This window comes from Tachysurus vachellii, chromosome 17, assembly GCF_030014155.1.
Source record: "Tachysurus vachellii isolate PV-2020 chromosome 17, HZAU_Pvac_v1, whole genome shotgun sequence".
NCBI classification, from domain to species: domain Eukaryota; kingdom Metazoa; phylum Chordata; class Actinopteri; order Siluriformes; family Bagridae; genus Tachysurus; species Tachysurus vachellii.
In genome coordinates this window covers 5,794,225-5,815,041 of record NC_083476.1, presented here as the reverse complement: position 1 = coordinate 5,815,041, position 20,817 = coordinate 5,794,225, and the positions used below count along the sequence as shown (strand labels likewise).

The 20,817-nt window shown below is 41.9% G+C and overlaps 2 protein-coding genes across 5 annotated transcripts in view; one reads left to right on the top strand and one right to left on the bottom strand.

Annotated features, from left to right (window-relative positions):
• Window positions 1–2,790, top strand: part of ric1 (RIC1 homolog, RAB6A GEF complex partner 1) — a 46,428-nt gene extending 43,638 nt beyond the window's left edge. For all 4 annotated transcript variants that reach the window (XM_060890794.1, XM_060890796.1, XM_060890795.1 and 1 more), the window contains 3 exons: window positions 1–176; window positions 317–499; window positions 602–2,790. The exon at window positions 1–176 is cut by the window's left edge and continues 2 nt beyond it. In XM_060890794.1, the coding sequence (XP_060746777.1) occupies window positions 1–176; window positions 317–499; window positions 602–887 (645 nt within the window). In that variant the 3' untranslated portion in view covers window positions 888–2,790. The remainder of the gene's footprint in view (window positions 177–316; window positions 500–601) is intronic.
• A 2,931-nt stretch (window positions 2,791–5,721) lies between these two features.
• LOC132859655 (endoplasmic reticulum metallopeptidase 1) lies at window positions 5,722–20,743 on the bottom strand. The gene is made up of 15 exons (XM_060890465.1): window positions 20,385–20,743; window positions 16,103–16,407; window positions 14,643–14,770; window positions 14,037–14,142; window positions 13,097–13,243; window positions 12,512–12,604; window positions 12,155–12,367; window positions 11,349–11,569; window positions 11,056–11,230; window positions 10,475–10,665; window positions 10,151–10,303; window positions 9,122–9,324; window positions 8,410–8,525; window positions 7,602–7,765; window positions 5,722–6,707 (listed from the first exon to the last, which is right to left on the bottom strand). Exons 1-15 carry the CDS (start codon window positions 20,639–20,641, stop codon window positions 6,537–6,539), a joined length of 2,643 nt encoding a protein of 880 aa, XP_060746448.1. The 5' UTR covers window positions 20,642–20,743; the 3' UTR covers window positions 5,722–6,536.
• Between the last annotated feature and the right edge of the window lie 74 nt (window positions 20,744–20,817).

Sequence of the window (20,817 nt, the reverse complement as noted above, 5' to 3'; positions counted from 1 at the left end):
GAGGAGTGCAGTATCGGCTCAGCGACAGATCTTACAGAGACCAGCTCCATGGTGGACGGTGACTGGACGATGGTGGACGAGAACTTCTCCACCCTGAGCCTCAGCCAGTCCGAGCTGGAGCACATCTCCATGGAACTGGCCAATAAGGGCCCTCACAAGTCCCAGGTGCAGCTGAGGTAAGCTCGTCAACATGAGGCAGCGTTCCTGCAGTCACTGAGGAACAGTATATGGAAACGTTTGTATGTTTTTTTTTGGGAAGGTGTGTGTGTTAAAATATCTCTCTCTGCATGTGTTTATCGGTCTCGTCTTTCCACAGGTATTTGCTGCATGTGTTTTTAGAGGCAGGTTGTTTGGAATGGAGCATCGTGATTGGTCTGATTCTGCGTGACGTCAGCATCATTAAGCAAGTGTTGGGCTTTTTGGATGCTGCGGATACAGAAACTGTTCAGAGCGTACAAGCTGGACTCATCGCTATTGACCAGTGGGCTTCATCTGATTGGTGTGTGTGTGTGTGTGTGTGTGTGTGGATTTATAATAAGATTTTTGATTTAGAATTTTTAGCAAGCTGTGTCTTAATCTGTCTTTCGCTGTCTGTCTCCAGTCTGGGTTACAAGCCCTTCCTGAACCACATCGCTCCTGAGCTGCAGAAGCTGTGTGACGTCTCCGTAGATCAGGACAAGCTCGACTCATTTCAGCCGTCCATCTCCAAGATGGCCGACCCTGTTCTCCCCCGAGTGGAGGAGCATCGTGGGGTGGCAGCCTTTACACACCCCATGACACTTGAGATCCCTGCTGGCTCCGCACCTCGTATTACGGAGGACAACCACAAGGAGGAGTTAGAGGACGAGGCATCCGAGGAAGGAGCTTATGACTGCACTCTCTCGTGATTTGAGAGAACTGAGAATCAGCAGGGTCTGCATTCCTCTACGCTGTGTCCTAAACCACCCTCTTATTCACTAAGCCATGCAGCATCGGCAGAAGGGCGCGTTATGGGGCGTAGCAGGAAGCACAGGCAGAAGGCAGGAACTTTGTCTGGGTTTCAGTTGCACATCTTCATGTGTCGAGAGCATTAGGAGGACTTGGGCACAGCAGAGAGAACATGGGATGGTTTTGTGATCAGGAGACTGGCTTTTTATTCACTGTGCAGGGCTCACATCATCTTCACCTGGCACAGGGCAGTAGAGGTGTTGAAAGCGTTCATACACTACATCATACTTATATACTTACATATGCTCACAAAGTGCAATTTAAACAGTAACAGCCTTTAAATTCGTACGGTTTAACTTTTAACAACCATTGCACTGAAATGTATTCCTTTAAAATCCACATGTTTGTATTTGCTTTGAATTAACATCATTGATATTTAACGGTTTTATTTTAGTGCCGAGTTCCTTTTAAAAGCCGTGTTTCCGGGAAATCGGACATCTAGAGCCAAATACCTTTCAGCGTTCACAAATTCAGTAATTGTTGTCAGATATTACAGAAATCTGGGTTCCGGCTGCTCATTGCTCAAATACAAGAGCTGGCAAAATACAGGAATAAAATCTTTGGTTAAACATCCGAAAATATCTGAAAGTAGTTTTTTTTCCCGTAGTTTTTCATAGTTTTTTCCCCCCCACAAAAACTACGTTCCGAATTCGGAATATCTGACTCTTAAATAAAATGACTTTAAAGAAGGTCGTGACCCAAAGCTGAAAGAGGCAAACAGAGCAGGGAGAAAGAACTTGTCCTAAAACCTGCGTCACACTGCGAGGATGTACAATGTACACGCTGTTCAAACACTCGCTCTACAACAACCTCTAAGCTCATCAAGACAAAGGGAAAAAGAATGTGGGATGATGTGTAGCCTATGCAGTGAATAAGGGGTAATTTGGGATGGTGTAAGACAGAAGAGGGGTGTGTGTGTGTGTGTGTGTGTGTGTGTGTGTGTGTGTATACACTTGTGCTATCTCTTATGTGTGATGTTGCACTCCTGTCTTTTGGTTGATTTCCTATTCATCCGTGTGTGTGTGTGTGTGTGTGTGTGTGCGCGTACGCGTGTGTTCTGTGTTCTAACACCAGTATTATTGATCTCTATTACAGGAGCCTGTATTTCCAAAATGAATCTAATGCTATATAATGTAGTATAAGCAGAATCTGGATTTGTTCATTCACACAATCCACAAATTTTGCTCCAAGAGCTGGATAAAGATCTCGTCATAATTCCCCCGTGAACACACACCGGTTCCAGCAGCTATGGTTTAGCTGTGTAGCTTTTACACATTGTTTTTCCCCTGGACAGGGTCTGTGGTGTTGGGGCAGTAAAAAGCTATTGGTTAGAATGCTTGATTTATTATTATCAGAATTAGATTTGTTTGTTTTTGGGTTTGGGCTTCACTTGTGCTCAGTTCTATAGTGACTGATGCACACTGGTGTTTCATAATCAGCCCCATAATTACACTTTTATTATATTCTATAGATTCATATTATTTTGTATGGAGCAGTCTCATGTACTGACCAGCTCATTTCCTCTGTAAACAATAGTTACAATAGTTATCACTAGATTTTAGGCACATGACAAAACGGACATCTACAGATTTGATATATTTATTTTTATTTTATTTTATTTTTTTGTTTAGCATTTCCAAAACATTATGTAACAAGGAAAAGCAGGGAACAAAAAAAACTGCAGACTAGTAAAAGATTCTGAGGAGATAAATGATCAAACTCAAGGTCAGATTTACCCCCAGCCCCCTTCAGATTTACCCCCAGCCCCCTTCAGATCTAACCCCAGCCCCCTTCAGATCTAACCCCAGCCCCCTTCAGATCTAACCCCAGCACCCTTCAGATTTACCCCAATCCCCCTTCAGATCTAACCCCAGCCCCCTTCAGATTTACCCCAATCCCCCTTCAGATCTAACCCCAGCCCCCTTCAGATCTAACCCCAGCCCCCTTCAGATCTAACCCCATCCCCCTTCAGATTTACCCCAATCCCCCTTCAGATCTAACCCCAGCCCCCTTCAGATCTAACCCCAGCCCCCTTCAGATCTAACCCCATCCCCCTTCAGATTTACCCCATCCCCCTTCAGATTTACCCCCATCAACCTTCAGTTCTAACCCCAGCCCCCTTCAGATCTACCCCCAGCCTGCTTCGGATCTACCCCATCCCCCTTCAGATTTACCCCCATCAACCTTCAGATCTAACCCCAGCCCCCTTCAGATCTAACCCCAGCCCCCTTCAGATCTAACCCCAGCCCCCTTCAGATCTAACCCCAGCCCCCTTCAGATCTAACCCCAGCCCCCTTCAGATCTAACCCCAGCCCCCTTCAGATCTAACCCCAGCCCCCTTCAGATTTACCCCCAGCCCCCTTCAGATTTACCCCCAGCCCCCTTCAGATCTAACCCCAGCCCCCTTCAGATTTACCCCATCCCCCTTCAGATCTAACCCCAGCCCCCTTCATATTTACCCCAGCCCCCTTCAGATTTACCCCCATCAACCTTCAGATCTAACCCCAGCCCCCTTCAGATTTACCCCATCCTCCTTAAGATTTACCACCATCAACCTTCAGATCTAACCCCAGCCCCCTTCAGATTTACCCCCATCCCCCTTCAGATCTAACCCCAGCCCCCTTCAGATTTACCCCATCAACCTTCAGATTTACCCCCATCAACCTTCAGATCTAACCCCATCCCCCTTCAGATTTACCCCCAGCCGCATCACAAGCACAAGTAAGAGCTATAAATGTTTCTACCACAAGCTGCTGCAGATTAGACATTATTTGCGTGTACTTTTCTTTTCCTTTTCCCAGCAGCAGGCATGACTTAGCTCTTACAAACCCTTATTTCCATGTTGTACTGATTTGTTTTCTCCTGTGTGTTATTTCATTCATCATTATAAATAGGAAGATCAGATTTGGACGGTTTGAAGTTTTTTTGTTTGTTTGTTTGTTTGTTTATTCAACTGTGAGAATTTCTAATACCTCATTTATTGTAGTTCTGCATTCACACCATGTTTTTGTTTTTCATTATTTCTCCTGTTTTCAGTCATCACTCTATTGCTTCTTGTTTTGCACCAACATGCGAGTTAGAGGTGCTGTGCGTTTGTGCTTTTAAAGAATTGACTTTTTTTTTTTTTATTTAATTGTTTTAATCATATATTCAGCAGTTCTCTCTCTGAAGCAGCACCCAGTCGTAGAGAGGACGTTTGTACCATTCAGTATGTCTCTGTAGGTCTCGTTGCAAACCCCACCATTAACCCCCTGTCCTGCATATGTTAAGTATTAATCCTGATTATTTATCATGTGACAATGAGAGCTGAGAGTTCTTCATTCTCACACTGATAAAGCTCTGCTGCAGTGTATGAGCTTACGCTCCAATGCCCAGCATTATTATTATTATTATTATTATTAATAATGTTCTTATCACTATTATTATTAGTCTTTCTAATTTTATTTGTAAACTACAGAGTTTTCAAGGCTGATGCACCAACGGTACGTCGGGTCGTTTTAGTATGTTTTCGCACCTCGTTCACGCTTTTGTCTGTCTTTCTTTCTTTCTTTTTTTGAAAGTAATAATAATTATAAAGCAACAAAGTCATAAGGTACATACACAGCAGTAACAGCAGAATATAGGTTTTACTCCTCTGACCGATTTGCTGTGATACAGAATTGAAATCCTCGTTCCTTAACTGATGGTTTACGTCGATTCATCGTGTGCATCTTAAATATATAACGGATTCTGTCCTGAGAATCAGAACAGAGTGGAAATTGCTGTTAGACAGATTTTAATCTCTGTCCTGTCCTAAGAGACGAGATCACAGCTTTTTTTTTTTTTTTTTTAGTGTATTTTGAGCTTTGCTTTCTATCTTTCGTCACGTCAGTATTATAGGTTTTGTTTCCGTGTGCAGTGATGAAGCAGGAGCTCGGTTTGTCTTTGCACCGTTTATTTTTGTTCCCTTCTCCATGTGGACCAAACTGTTCAGTTGTCGCGCTTCTTCAGGTCAAGCGTTCACTCGTTATTGGAGTTCGCCATGTTGTTGCATCTCTCCTAATTTTGTGCGTTTGTGATCAACATTTCCAGCGCGTGTATTTAACGTGTGTGTGTGTGTGTGTGTGTATATGTATATATATATTAGAGCCACTGCTCCACGTTATTGCTTCATTTAGTCTGCTTACCAAAGAAGTGATTTTCGGCCCACATGCGACGCTGAGGTGATATAAATATGCAAATTGAGGTAATTTAAATTTCTCTCTCTATTTTATTTACATTTTTTTTATTTCCACCTTTCTTCGGTATCTGTCGAGTACATTAAAACGTAAGTGATGAAATAGATGCAATGAGGAATGAGTGCACAGCATAGTTGTGTGTGTGTGTGTTTGATTCGTTTTTAATGAACAGGTGCGGTACATGTTTCACAAAGGTCTTTTCTGAACACGAACGGAAAACGAACAGACTTCCTGTGTGACGTAACTGGGGAAATGTGCAGCTCTGCATCAGGAACGTGTGTGAATGTGTATGTATGTATATTATAATGACACAGATTCCTGTACAATTCACTTTTTCTACCAAGTTTCTAGAGCTTTTCCTGTACATAAAGAACAATAAATTATTTTTAAAAGCATCCTACAAATTGTGTGAACTTAGATGTTCTTCTACAGGGAGCATTTGGTCTGGACTTGACGATGACCTCAGGCATCTCTACTTTAATAGGTGAAATATATTGAGGGAGTAAGACAACATGAACAAGTTATTTACTTTTTTTTTAATCTTGTTTCAAACATCCTGGTGGGTAAGCAGCAAGTTTAACAAATGTAGAAAACATTGATCTTGTGATTTTATCCAACAGTGAATGCCAAGGTTTGATCAAATGACCCACGCTGTCACAGTTTTACTGATTGAGCTGCATGCACATTTCAGTTCAGGTAAAGAAAACCTGTACTTGTTTTTTAAATTATTTTCTTTTTTTTTTAAAGAATTATACAAAAAAAACACCTTGTACCTTTTTTTTTCCCTGTGGGTTTTATTGCTTAGCGGTCAGTGAGTTTAAAGCGAGACGTCTTTAGTAGTAAATAAATACTAAATCGTGAACTATGACCAGACTTTTCATGCCTCTGAACCAAGAAAGAACAGTTCATTCATTGAAAATAATTTTAGACTGTAATACGAAGAATGAACACGGGCCAAGAATGAGCCATACAGACGAACACTCGTTGTAAAACTAACTGGTTACACCAAATTAACCCGTTTAGTGAACAATTTTATCTGACGTGAATAAAGGCTGAATAAAGCTTTAGTCAGTCAGAGTTTTAACAAACCGCTCCTGTTTCAAGTACTTTTAGTTTGTGTTGAAATGGATGGAATACTAGATTTTCACCTCAACGTGGGCTTTAGAGTTATAATTACTTTGTTTTTAAAACCACTGCTTGTGGAGTGAGAAGAAAGGAAGGAAACGGCCACACAGGTGAAACAGAACACACCACCGACTGGTTTAGTGTTAAATAACGTGTGTGGAATTGATTGTTTCACTGCAGTCATGTTGGGCGTTTGATGCTCAGCTCTCAGTACAGGTACATGTGATAAGTGCTGACCCACGAAGTCGCAAAAGCCCAGTCTGGAAACTTTTGCAAAATCATGTTGAGTTCAGGAGTGCGCTGATCGTCTCCGAATAAATAGTGAGCTGAAATGGCGATGGAGACCATGCTCTCTGCATCAGAATGCTCCGAAGATGGCTGAGAGGAGGGAAAATAAAGCAACAACGATGTTTAACTTTTTAAAACGTACAAATAATTCGCACAATTTATTTAAAAAAAGTCACTGACTGAAAGTTCAGAATGGTGGAATACAATTTCTATGCGTTGTAAGATCTTTTCGGACATATTCATATACATTACATTACTACAAAGCTGTATTTCACTAAAGGTCGAAACTCGTTACTGACCTCTGACATGGAAAGAAACTAAGAATTCCTACTGGAGAACTCCCAATGGTCTCAAGCCTGAGTTCGGTGAGTGATTTTAGCTCAAACATGGCTGCTGACAGCATGAGCAATAAACAGTATACTGTATTTATTTCTATACAGTGGATTCGGAAAGGATTCAGACCACCTTGTCTTTCTTCAGTGTTTATGTTGCAGCCACAGCAGTGGTTTAGCGACTACTCTGTGAATATCCTAGAGTCGCCCAGCCAGAACCCTGACTTGAACTCAACTGAACATCTCTGGAGAGACCTGAAAATAGCTGTCAACTGATGGTCCCCATTAAACATGACTGAGCTTGTTGTATCATACCTAAAAAGACCCGAGCCTGTAATTGCTGCCAATGGTGTTTCAACTAAATAAAGTGTGAAGAGTAAAGTTTGCTGTGATACAGCATGGACATAATACATGGACATAAGTATTCACACACTTATGTCCATGTTTCCACTTTATCATTATGGGATGCAGAGTGTAATGGAAAAAAAAAAACTATTTGAACATACTAGTAACAGGTTGTGACATAAAACTGGGGGTCTGCATATTATCTAAATCCACTGTGTATAATGTTATTTTTTATTTTCTTTCCCCGGAACATTCAATCTAACTTCAGGCTTCAGTAGTGTTTATTATTGCTGTACTTTACACTTACCTGAACCTCAATCCAGAAGCTCCACGGTCCTGCTTCCACACCGTGAGAGTAAAATATAAAATATTCTCCCTTCAGGTCGTACTGCGGTGTCCCGTCTGCAAACGACCAGCCTGTGAGTGACGAGCCCGTGTGGGGCAGAATGTACAGGGACATGTGGCTCGGGCCTGTGAAGGAAATAAAGGCACTAAAACAAGGTTCTTTACAGCTATACTTCAACACCACAGACTCGCTCAGAAATGAGTCTTTATTAAAGAACTGCAACATGGCTTTAGGTTACTATGCAGTGTTCATGAACTGGAATGAAACAATGTGTAAAGAGGATCTGGGGTTTTTGTATACATCTAAAAGAATTTAAGATTTTTATTCATTTATTTTAAATTTTTAAGTAGAGCCTCATAACTTTGTTATTATTATTAGTGTGCAAAGGAACAAAGACTTTTATCTGCATCTGTTCTACATAAAAATGTGAACTGTAATGTTTCTCTTCTGCATATTTCTCAGTTCTAGCCTTGTTCAAAGTCTGTTTTGAGTTAAATTGCTTTTCACTAAGACATCAACACGCTGATTGTCTAACAGCACTTACTGTACATCAACTCAACATGCATTTAAAATGAAAAATGAAATAAACATGTAATAAACCTTTCGTATTTAATTGCACAGTCATGGTTAAGATGGATAATGAAGTAATCACTACGTCTGTATATCATCTGTGTATATCATCACTACGTCTGTGATCTCTCTCCAGTAATTTGCTGAGTTTTGTCTGCAGACCCCACGCACGCTTCACCCCGAATGTACAGTATCTTACCTGTAGCTTCGAAGCTCAACCTGACGGTCCCCCATTCTGACTCGTGTTTGGAAACCAGCTTAAACTCCAGTGGAGATTTAGGTGACACTGTAGGAGCAGGGAGATACCAGCTCTTCCTGCAACAAACAGAAAAGCCAACAATCTGAGATATATTTACATAACAAATAGTGAGACGGTGGTGTGGGTGTGAACGGCCACGTTCTGCCTAAACACGGTCCTCGCACCACTTCCCCCGGTTGCTGAAAGTGCAGTGCCACTTCAGCACCCTGTGGAAAGCAGGAGAGCACACGGCTGCAGGGAGGACGACAGAGAGAGAGAGAGAGAGAGAGAGAGAGCCCTACAGCGGGCAGCGATCGGAGCCGAGGCAATCGCTCACCTTCCAAGAGAAAGGAGAGCAGGAAGAGGCGCAGCATGCAAGCTATGGTGCAGCAGTTTCTTCAGTGGTAATTAATAACTGATGAATACTACGTTGCTGAATACATTAAGGAACGACGCTCCTCAAATTTGCTACGCCCCATTAAGCTCCCTGGGTCCTACCCCATCGTAGCTCATCTTAAAGACTGTAAATAAAAGTGCACTTTTTCACTACCCCAGCCTCCTGCGGGTTGGTACGATACATATCCAAATAACGTGTCTGTCTTGTGCACTCTGGAACTTGGCATATTGTGAATTTTGGCTTGCCCTGTCCTTTCAAACGAACCCGAAGGCTTACTTGATGAGGAATTTGACGGGAAGGAACCAGGGGAAGCCGCAGAAGGGTAACTCTTCGCTGCAGCGCATGCGGATGGTGTCGTTAATCTCAGGAACGTGAGGGGTGATGTGGCTCATTCCTGTGTAATCGAAGCTGTTGATCCAAAAACCGGAATCTGTTTTCTCCAAAGAGCCGTCCAAACCATGAAAAGTGCGTGTGATGTGCTGAGGAACAGAGCGAGAAGACAAACTTCACTTACAAATAAACATCATCAACTGCCATCACTATTAATTCTGCGGTGCGACACAGAGGACGATTCAAAACTAAACGTTCCTTAGTTTACTTGGTTCCTTAGTTTACTTGGGCTCAAGGGCCCAACAGTGGCAGCTCGGCAGCGCTGGAGCTTGAACCGTGATCCTCCGATCAACAACCCAGAGCCTTAATGTCCTTAATGAGCAAGCCAGAGGCAATGCTGGGAAGGAACAACTGCGTTATTCATTCATTCATTCATCTTCTACCGCTTATCCAAACTACCTCGGGTCACGGGGAGCCTGTGCCTATCTCAGGCGTCATCGGGCATCAAGGCAGGATACACCCTGGACGGAGTGCCAACCCATCGCAGGGCACACACACACACACTCATTCACTCACGCAATCACACACTACGGACAATTTTCCAGAGATGCCAATCAACCTACCATGCATGTCTTTGGACGGGGGGAGGAAACCGGAGTACCCGGAGGAAACCCCCGAGGCACGGGGAGAACATGCAAACTCCACACACACAAGGTGGAGGCAGGAATCAAACCCCAACCCTGGAGGTGTGAGGCGAACGTGCTAACCACTAAGCCACCGTGCCTGCCTGAGGGGATATGAGGAAGAAAACCATATGAGCTACCAGACTCAAAAGGGAACTCATCCTCATCTTGAGTGTGTGATTGTCAATAACTGTACACTATATAGTCAAGTGCAACCGTGGAACCGGGAGCGTTTTAAGCAATTTAAAACGTACGCTGAGCATCAGTGTCATTTCCAAATGAAAGAACTTGCCTGTGTAACGACTCGTTTGGGCCGTGGACAGGCCGGATCTCCTGAATATGGAAAGAAAAGGCCGCAGGAAACCAGGACAAACATCACGGCAAAAACCGTCCATAAAGCTGCTAATACATACTTGGTGCTTTGTGCCAGGTACAGGAGGTGAATCTGTGTGTTTCAAAGAAGAGTAGGAATTGAATTAAGAGATTTATTAAGTATATACGGATCGTATATATATGTATATATATATATATATATATATATATATATATATATATATATATATATATATACACAGAGCTAAATGGAACTACTCTTACTAAGTGTGAGGAGTCTCACCAAAAAAGAGGAGAGTAAAGCGGTTGCCATGGCGATGAGTGATGCAAGCACCACGTCGGGAGGGATTTCCGTGCCGCTGCGTCCCATAATGGGTGTGAAAATCTCAAACACGATCCAGATGAGGAACAGCAGGTGAACGTAGGGGAAAGACAATCCCAACAGGTAGAAGAAGACATAGGACTTTGACACACCTGCAAAAAAACACACACCACCAGTGACACAAGCTTTATCTCCATAAACAATATGATGAAGAGTAAAGTCTACAGCTACGTGTGCACTCAGAACATCCCAATCCAGTCTTCCTGTTTGCTCTTATAAAAACCTCCTGTCTTCTGAGAAGTCTTGGCACTAGATTTTGGAGTGTGGCTCTGGGGATTTGCTCTTGGCCAGTGTGTTCAATTTAATCTGTCATATTAAGAAACTGTTGTAGTAGTCTTGCGAATGCATATGAGTGTTGTGCAAATCTGCAGGGTTTAATTAGTTGTAAAACAGTAAAGCATTTGCATAGCAGCCTTTTTTCCTCTTCACACGACTGTGTGCCGTTTGCTTTAACCGTGTGTATGAACATAATTTGCTCGCACCTTTCTGTGCAAAGTGTCGGGAGATCAGCAGCTTAGTGGTGAGAGGAAAAAACACCATGAGCATGGGAACATACGCCGAGCAGAGACCACGCTGTGTGAGAAAAACAAGGGCACAGCACCACAACAGCAGACTGACGTCGAAGAACAAGTCACCCAAATCCAACCGCCGCACGTTCTGAGAGGGAAAGAGAAATACAATTCAATACAATTTCCAATCACTTCCTGGGAGAAAAGAAAAGAAAAAAAAAAAAAAAGGAGGAACAATAAAGATTGTCTCAGAATGTCTCACTCACTCTGTAATAGAGGTTTTTGGCGAGTGTGTGGATCAGAAATATTTTTCCAACTGCAACCGATCCGTAGAGGCAGATGGAGGTGTAAAAGTGAGTGAACCAGAACATGGAGCGACCCAGCAGTGTGACCATCAGCGCCACAATAAGAACCGTGAGCAGTACCACGAACCAGCTGAGCAGGAACACACATGAGCCGTACACCAGTTCCAACACATACCGGCCACCTACACAACACAACAACACGATGGTGGTCCACCAGCTTCCATTAAAGTGACAATATGCTGACAATAAGCCTCAATAATCAGTCTTTTAGTGAACTAGTTGTGTGTAAATGTTTGTGTAGGTCAAACGTAACGCCCAGATTCACAAAGGTTACACTGAGATTTTCATACTCATCCCTATAGTGTATAAAAAAAAGCATGAACTCATTAAATCTCCATTTTATAAGGTGCCATTTTTTGGTCTTAATAAAGCAATCTTAATTTATGGATTTGTTTTTTAATGTAGTTTTTAATATTAAACTGTTTTATATTAATTACAATGTGACACAAAGTGAATCCTTTCATTTTGCATTACTGAATTCACAATACTGAATTTCCTTATAAATAACTTTAGAATGAAATGATTTACTTCAGACTTTAATTTGTTGGTATCCAGCTTGATAAATATTGTCTAATGCTTTTAATTTATAAAATAATTTGTCCCTAGTTTTTTTTGTATCAATAATGATTTTGTTTTGGTTTAACTTAAGAATATTACTACCGTGTGTGCGTGTGTGTGTGTGTGTGTGTGTTTGTGTGTGTACTTACCCACATTGCTAGGCTGAAGACATTTCTTGGCAAAGTAAACAAGGGTTGCTATGGCAACCATATAGTTAATAATGGAACCAACTCGCGCTGGATACGCCACCATCACTACACCCAAGACATCGAAAAACACCATGCTGCCATGGCGATATTCTGATGGGTCAGCCAGCGTTCCCGTAGTAACCAACTGCTTCAGCAGGGCCAGAATGTTGTCACCTGGTGACCCACACACAACAAATTGGGAACACAACAAACTGTTCTTCAGTGTGTGCGCGTGTGTGCATAAGTGTGTGTGTGTGCGTGCAAGTGTGTGCATGTATGTGTGCGTGTGTGTGCGTAAGTGTGTGTGTGTGTGTGTACCTGCTCTCTGAATGGAGTCTGTAAGGATGCGGTCCGCAGTGTCGTATTTAGTGTGGTAGATATAACCATTCTCAACAAAGGCCAGATCAATACCTGCAGGAAAACACACCTAGTGAGTGTACAATATAACTGCAAATACTGACCTATATTTTATTCATACTGTATGTGTTCTGTAAAAATTCTGTAGTGACAGAACAGAGTTATAAGCTGATATAAATCTCATTTAAAATCAGCGTGTTAAGAAACTCTGATCATTTTAACTGATTAATCAAAATCTTGATAAATCTTCACATTATTAAACCCTAGTGAACTTTTCTGGATTCGACTGCTGAAAACAGATATCTGGAACTAACGCAATAATAAAACCTACTTGCACTCAGAATAATTTGTGTCTGTAGCTACAACATTAATCGGTTTGCACTGAGTCTATCCTTTATTTTGACCTTCAGGTAGAAATGACTACAACTGAATAATCATTAAACCACAACAAAACCGAGTCAAACATTTGTACATGTGAATGTCTCTCTAACAACCCACGTGATCATCTGCCTAAGTGTGTGTGTGTGTTTTCGTGTGTACATTTACCAGGAATGTTGCCAAAGTCTCTGAAGATGCGGAAGTCTGTGTCTGAGGGAATTATGCCACTCTGGAAAACTTCCTGGGCCACAACAGAGGCAAAAGGGTGTTTAACAGCATGAACATACGCTTGAACCAGCCATGGGTTTTCTGGACCTGAGTACACACACACACGCCCACACACACCCAACAGCACAAGTTACACCATAATGTCTACTACCACAAGCTGAGTAGAGTGCAAACTGTTGTAGTGTATTTTTGGGGGTTTATTTAAGCCGACCTTTTGGCCTATCTGTAACTGTATATGTAATAAATAAGAAGACAAGGTGAGTGAGATACAGACACCAAAAGGTGATGTTTATTGGTTAAACAATGACTGGATTCAAATTGTAACCAAATTGTTTATTGGTTAATAAAATCAAAATGCAAAGTGTAAATTATAATGACAACATACAGCATAACACTAAGTTAATTAGCCAACAGTAGTGGAAGTGGAAATAATCAGTTATATAAAGGAAGATTTACGCGTGCGGAAAATGACTCACGCACGTTGATCTCTCAGCAAAGAAATCCAGAAGGATGGAAACCAAGGACACTTAATTTTGATTATTCTGTAAAGCAGAAGTTTGATTATAACGGTGATATCGAGAGATAATAGTGTCCGGTATACTCCCAACTATCCAAGAGGTGCATGATTTTGATCCTCATTTTGTAGAAGCAAGGATGTTTATGTTTATGATCAGTGCTGATCTTCAATAAACCTTGTTTTTAACCTGCACCAATCAGTTTGACTAATTCTGTCATGCTAAATTAGACAGTGTGGTGACTGGAGACAGATTGATTATTTTTAAGAATTGGTTTTCGTCTAAATTTTTTTTTTATACCACACTGTGAATACTGTGTGTGTGTGTGTGTGTGTGTGTGTGTGTGTGTGTGTGTGTGTGTGGACCTGTCTGGAACACCAGCTCCTTTCCCCCAACTCCAGCAGCCTCGAGATTCACAAATGCTCTGATCTTCTTCACCCATTCATTCTGAGTGATAAATCCATGACTCGCCTGAGTTGCAGACCGACACACAGAGACACACAGAAACATGGACTTAACACCAATTAATGTACATGTCACACTGAGGTAACTGCAATGAGAATTTATGTATTGCTTTGGTGTACAAGTCTTATACTCAGATATATATTATATATATATATATATATATATATATATATATATATATATTATATATATATATATATATATAAATAATAAATCCTGCACAGTCAAGAGAATGCAGCACAGTCCAGCTGTCTCACTTTCTCCATTCCCCACACTTCCCTTCTAGTGTCTCTGTCACTCTTTCACTCCATTTCTTATCTCTGTTTCTCTCTCGTCTGTATTTCTTTTGATCGGAAATTCGTTTCATAAATTTTTAGAAGCTTGGGTACAGCATTCTAAGAGAAAATACACCTTTTTTTGTTTGGTTTGTCTCTATGATATGCTAATGTCTAGTTTTCTATCTTTCTTTTTATTTCCTCATTCGTCTGTCTTACTGTCACTCTCACCTGAAGGATGTTTTCCTCTGCTCCATTAAACAGAAAGATGATTCCGTGACTTAAAGGAATATAGAGATTGGATACTGCGTGCAACACCTCCAGCATCACGGCACAGCTCACAGCATCGTCGCTTGCTCCTTTCTCACACACGCACACAAATATACAAACACACACACAGAGTACTTTTAGTCTCATTTGTGATGAAAGCGAAAATTGTGAAAAATTCACATACAATGTCTTCATGTCCAAACGCAGTTCCCAGTGTGTTCACTGTTATCGGGTGCTGTTCCCAACATGAACATGTCCACCATACTGATCCCTTAGGACACACTGCACTGCACTTTCACTGCTACTGCATGTAACACGCCTGCACATTTGGTACACAATATCCGTACTGATACTTATCACATTATTTACTGTTACTACATGCAACATAGAATTGTGTCGTATTCATTTTTTCTCATATTTGCTTATTTCTTATTTTTCAAATTTCTATTCCTTTTTTTTTTCCATTTAGTTTCCAAACTCTGTTTATTTATATACTTCGTCAAAGGAGAAGCAGGTCGAGTTTACATTTCGCGGCAAGTTGTAAATGTGACCAATCAAATCGTATATAAAAGGTCATTTACATTTACGGTATTTGGCAGATGCACTTATCCAGAGCGATGTACAAAAGTGCTTTGAATATATATATACACACACACAAAACAAACAGGGAAAAGTGCTAGTTTAAGTGTTTCAGGAAGAGGTAGGTCTTCACCCGTCGTTGGAAGATAGACAGTGACTCAGCTGTTCGAATGTCTATGGGAAGTTCATTCGGTGCCTGAACAGAAAAGAGTCTTGTTGTATACCTACCTCAAGGTGGGACCAGTCGAGCGGTGCTGGTAGATCTGAGGAAGCGAGGTGCAGTGCGAAAAGTGACAAGATCTTGAATCCTTAATCTTAATGGTATGATATTAAGCTGAGTATTAAAACAGGTGAGTATTAAAACTTTATATAATCACTGCATTTTCTCTGTAGGACACATAGGGCTTTATATTTACAGAATCTCTCCTGGAACATATGGCAAGGCTCAGAAATTAGCTTCAGCAGCATGGATACATGCTCTTAATCTGCCTTGTGTCAACAGTTCAGTCTTGGTTTAATAATGTAGGGAATGGTTTCATTGTGTGAAACAATTGAGCACTGTTTGAATGCTACACCCTGTCTGAGTATTGTTGCTGACAGTGTTTCCCTTTTGGGTCAAAGTGACATCTCAAACTGGTTCCAAAAACAGGACAATGAGTTGATCGTAGTTTAGTGGCTTTCCTAGTCACCAGATCTAAATCCACTACAGCACATTTGGGATGCGGTGGAATGGGAGATCCGCAGCTCACAAATCAATCCCGTCACCATGAGCCAGAATATTAAGGCATATTTGTATGATGTTCCTAATAAAGTGGAGGATGAGTATTGAATGTAGTTTTTACCTGGACTGTTGGGCACACTGTCGAAATGGCAGTTAGCCAGAATGAAGTGCTGAGCTCCACCTTTGGGTTCGAGCCGTACTACAATGTTAGTGATTTGATCGTAGCAGCTTGTGAATCCGCCCAGGAAGTCGATGCTAAACGAGCCGCTGTGTTTGTGCGTCTCCACAGTGATGGTGTTGGGCCCGTCGGCGCTCTCCCTTCGTACCCGCTCCACCTGCTCCACCAGGAAGTTTACGGTCATGATTTCATTCTCAGGACTGCCTGCGGGTCGAGGCCCCACACTGGTGATACGCTCCAGGTACTTCCTTTTACACACAAAAGACACGCACACGCTAAAGCAAACATGACTGAGGGGGGCAAAATAAAACGTCTGAAATGTTATGATTTGTCTGTCATCATTATAACGATACTTCCTGTTTTATAGTCCAAAGTACTGATGCTGGTGCACTGCATTCATTTTCATCATTACCTGGATTCACCTCCTACAGAATGGTGCACTTTGCTTACACAGCTGAAGATAAAGGCCAGAATGTCCTGTTTCTCTAGTAACGCCTTAATTATTCCTCAAATTCATTCATTCATTCTGAAGTAAAGCACATTAATATGTTCAAGAACGCTACTCTCTCAAAGGCTCGCTCACTTTCCCACTACAAAAACCAGGTTTATAGCCAATAAATAACACAGCAACCAGGAACGTACAGAAGTGTTAGTAGAGAGAAAATCACACACAGAAAAAAAGACCTCTTGAGCATCAAGGTCGTGACTTAACCAATGCAAAATTCAAGAAGGAACAAAGTTCAAACTAGAGATGTAGGCTGATAACGTCAGTGGTAAGTAAAAGAGAGGCAGACAAACAGTTTCTTGTTACAGAGTCTCTTGCTCTCTCTCTGTGTAGGGTGTGTGTGTGAGTGTGTGTGTGTGTGTGTGTGTGTGTGTGTGGAAGGGAATGACCTGAGGAAACTTCTGAACACAGAATTTACAAAGAACTCATTACAGGCTATAATTTCCCCCTGAAGTCCTGCTCCTTTGGTTCTCTTGTTCTGTATGTTTCATTGTTTGTCTGCTTTCTTATCCAAATCATCAGCTCATTAACTCAGACTTCAGCACAAAACACCACACAGACGTTAACACAGAGAACAAGTGCCTTTGACAAGGGTTTCCCTTCCAGTCCTGCTGCAGAAGTGCTTTAGTTTTCCTCTGCTTTATGGTTTTAGCAGACCTCACTACTGCTTTATCAATATTAAGATTAGAAGATTAAGATTAAGAATATTAAAAATGTTGGAAAGGCAGAGTTGATGAAGGCCTTGTTAAAAATAACAGGTTTTTGTGATCCAGGGCACAAGGTGGGAATACAGATCATCACACAGTAATATGTTTATTCATACGTAGAGGTAACAGCCAGCTAACTGGTCATGTGAGCAGAAACTAGAGAGATCGCTAGTTTTCGGTAGTTCGCTCTAACACCTTTTTTCTTCTTTCAGCTGCTCCCTGTTCGTGGGTCTACACAGGGGACCGCATGGTCCGCATATTAGATTTGACACAGGTTTTATGCTCGATGCCCTTCCTAATGCAACCCTGGCATTTACATCTGGACTTGGGACCAGCACTGACAGTGAACACTTCGGGCACCTCAGTCGTGGTATTGCCGGCCCGAGACGCGAACCCACAACCTTAGGGTTTGGAGTCAAGCTCTCTAACCATTAGGCCACGACTTCCCCACAATAAGAGCGTAGGATCCTGCCGCTGGACCACCTGAGGGGTAGAACAACCTCTAACACTAATTCTACATAAAATAACCCTATGAACATTAAATCTATGAACCTGTTGGTAATACCTGTTTAAAAATACAGAACAGAAACCTAAACCTACAGAAACAAGACCAGGTCCGAAGGGCACATTAACCTTAAACGCTTGTGCACACTTACAATAACATTATTTATGTTAGGTTATACTACGAGCAAACAAGGCACAATAAGGCAATGATAAGAGGGTTCTGGAGGTAAGATGGACATTTCTTTAAAGTTGAACTGAAACACTATGCAATATGCAAATATGAAGCTCAGTTCAATTGACGTCTTTAAATAGAATATTGTTGTCATAAATTTGCTTGTGTGTGTGTGTGTGTGTGTGTGTGTGTGATTGTGCGTGCAAGTAATCTCCTCACCCTGGCAGAAGAAACTATCCGAGTACACCAAAGACAAAGAAAATACACCAAGACAAAAAAAATAAAAGAAATGTATTTATTTCTAAAAATAAATAAAGAATTATCAATTTTATACACGAGTGATATTTGCAGCTGTCAGTTCTCTCCAAATGTTTCCTCTACTCAGCTAAAGAGACCTCAAACCATGCCGAGAAGAAGTGAAAGAACATCTATTAGATAATCTATTTATCTGGATAATCTATTTTAACAAACAAATGGCAAGATTACTAGCTAAAAACTGTAGCTACGTGAAAATACAACTAAGCGGTAAAAACAAACAAAGAAACAAACGCAGCTATAAACCCGTCATAAGTGTATAAAGTCAAAACGCACTGAAATCTTTTCCTGTGAAGTTATAACTTGCTCCCTGAATTTGAAATACCAAAGACATGTAAATAGTTGGAGGGAGTGGCAGGTTATTACTCTCATGCAGGTGGGATCAGGTGAACAGGTATGAAGCTCACTGAACAAATATGGGAGGATTTGTGAGGAATATGGGAGCGTTTAGGATGCGGTGGGTTTTTTTGCGTTGCTGTATTTGTTTGTGGATAGTCAGGAGGAAATTCATTCTGGTCAGGGTCGCTGTGGTTTAAATTAGTAATCTGTTTGCATTTTAGCAACTAGACCAAACTAAAATATCGTAGACGGGTACATACAGAAATAATTCCAGCAGAAGCAGGAGTCAGGATTTCATACAAAAATAATTTTCTGGACAATTCTCTGCCTGAATTTTCCTCTGATGGGCTGCTTTGACTTTGGTCATGTTTCCAAGCAAAACTTTCCATTAATGCAAATGAAAATCCTAATTTGAATTTACATTGTATGTTGACATTTTACACAGCCCTGTTAAAACAACAGGCTTTAGTGGTGTAAAAAACTTAAACCCAGGTCAGAAAACGGATCATACAATAAACTTAACTCACAATAAACAATTGTCAACAATAAACAAAAATAAACAATTGTCCCACTGTCCAAAAACATGCAGGTAGTCAGACTGGCTGCACTACATATGGACTGGTGTTCAATTCTGTAAACTTTAGCCAAGTGTTTAATTTTGTAGACGAACAGTGAAGAGATGACAGTGCAGATATGCAATGGAGAGTTAATGAGATGTACTTTAAGAATAAGGGCATGTGGTAGCCTATTGTTTAAGGTATTGGGCTATTAATTGGAAGGTTGTGAGTTCGATCCCAGGTTCACTAAGCTGCCACTTGTTGGGCCCCTGAGCAAGGCCCTTAATTCTCAATTGCTCAGTTGTATAAAAATACAATAATGTTGGTCGCTCTGGATATGAGGGCGTCTGCTAAATGCTGGAAACGTAAACATGAATGGCCCCAGTTTGTAGTAAAGGATAGTAAAGCAAAGGAGAGTAGGAGCAAGCTGGGATGCTGCATAGTCTAAAAATTAAAGATTGGTGTATATATGAAATGAGATCCTGTGCAGAACACTTTAAACTGAACAGAGGATGCAGCAAGGAATGTTGCTGCGATGACAGGCAGGCAGACAGACAGACAGACAGACAGGAAGGCAGGCAGACAGACAGACAGACAGAGGCAGACAGAAAGACACAGGCAGACAGACAGGCAGGCAGGCAGACAGACAGACAGGCAGGCAGACAGGCAGGCAGACAGACAGAGGCAGACAGAAAGACACAGGCAGACAGACAGGCAGACAGACAGGCAGACAGACAGACAGGCAGACAGGCAGACAGACCGACAGGCAGGCAGGCAGACAGACAGGCAGACAGACAGAAAGACAGACAGACAAATTCAGACACAGACAGACAGGCAGGCAGACAGATTCAGACACAGACAGGCAGACAGACAGACACAGAAAGAGACAGACAGACAGACAGACAGGCAGGCAGGCAGACAGACAGACAGACAGACGGAGCTCGAGACCTTTGAGTTTTACAGGTTCACTCTGCTATACACAGTGCACTACATGTGTGTGTGGTGCGTGTTGTGTGTGCACATGAGTGTGTGCACATGAGTGTGTGTGGTGCGTGTTGTGTGTGTACATGAGTGTGTGTACATGAGTGTGTGTACATGAGTGTGTGTTGTCACGCATCATTGTTACCTCGCCCTGGTGGCGTTGAAGTCGCCCGTGGGTTTCCCTATAACGAGCTGCTTTAGTGACCAGTGCATGGAAAGCCAGAGCGCGCACAGAAACACAAGCACGAGCGCGCACGCGTATCCTTCACTTAACGCGAACGCGCCTCCGTGTTTTTTCTTCCCGTCCTCACAGCCTTCAAGGCGCTCCGCAGTGACACTGTTTTTATTAGATACGCTGTTTAGTGATGATTTTAGCCTCCGGACGGCGGTGTCACCTTCCATGTTGAAGCTCCAACTAAACACCGGCGAGTTTGAGCTCCGCTCCCGCGAACGTTCGGACCAAACGCGCCGAAGGTCGGACTTCCGGCATCACGTGACGTCACTGCCGACGAGTCTATTTAAGGCTCGAGCGCTCAGTCAACACTTCCGGGTTTCGACAGAGGGCGAAAGAGAAAGGA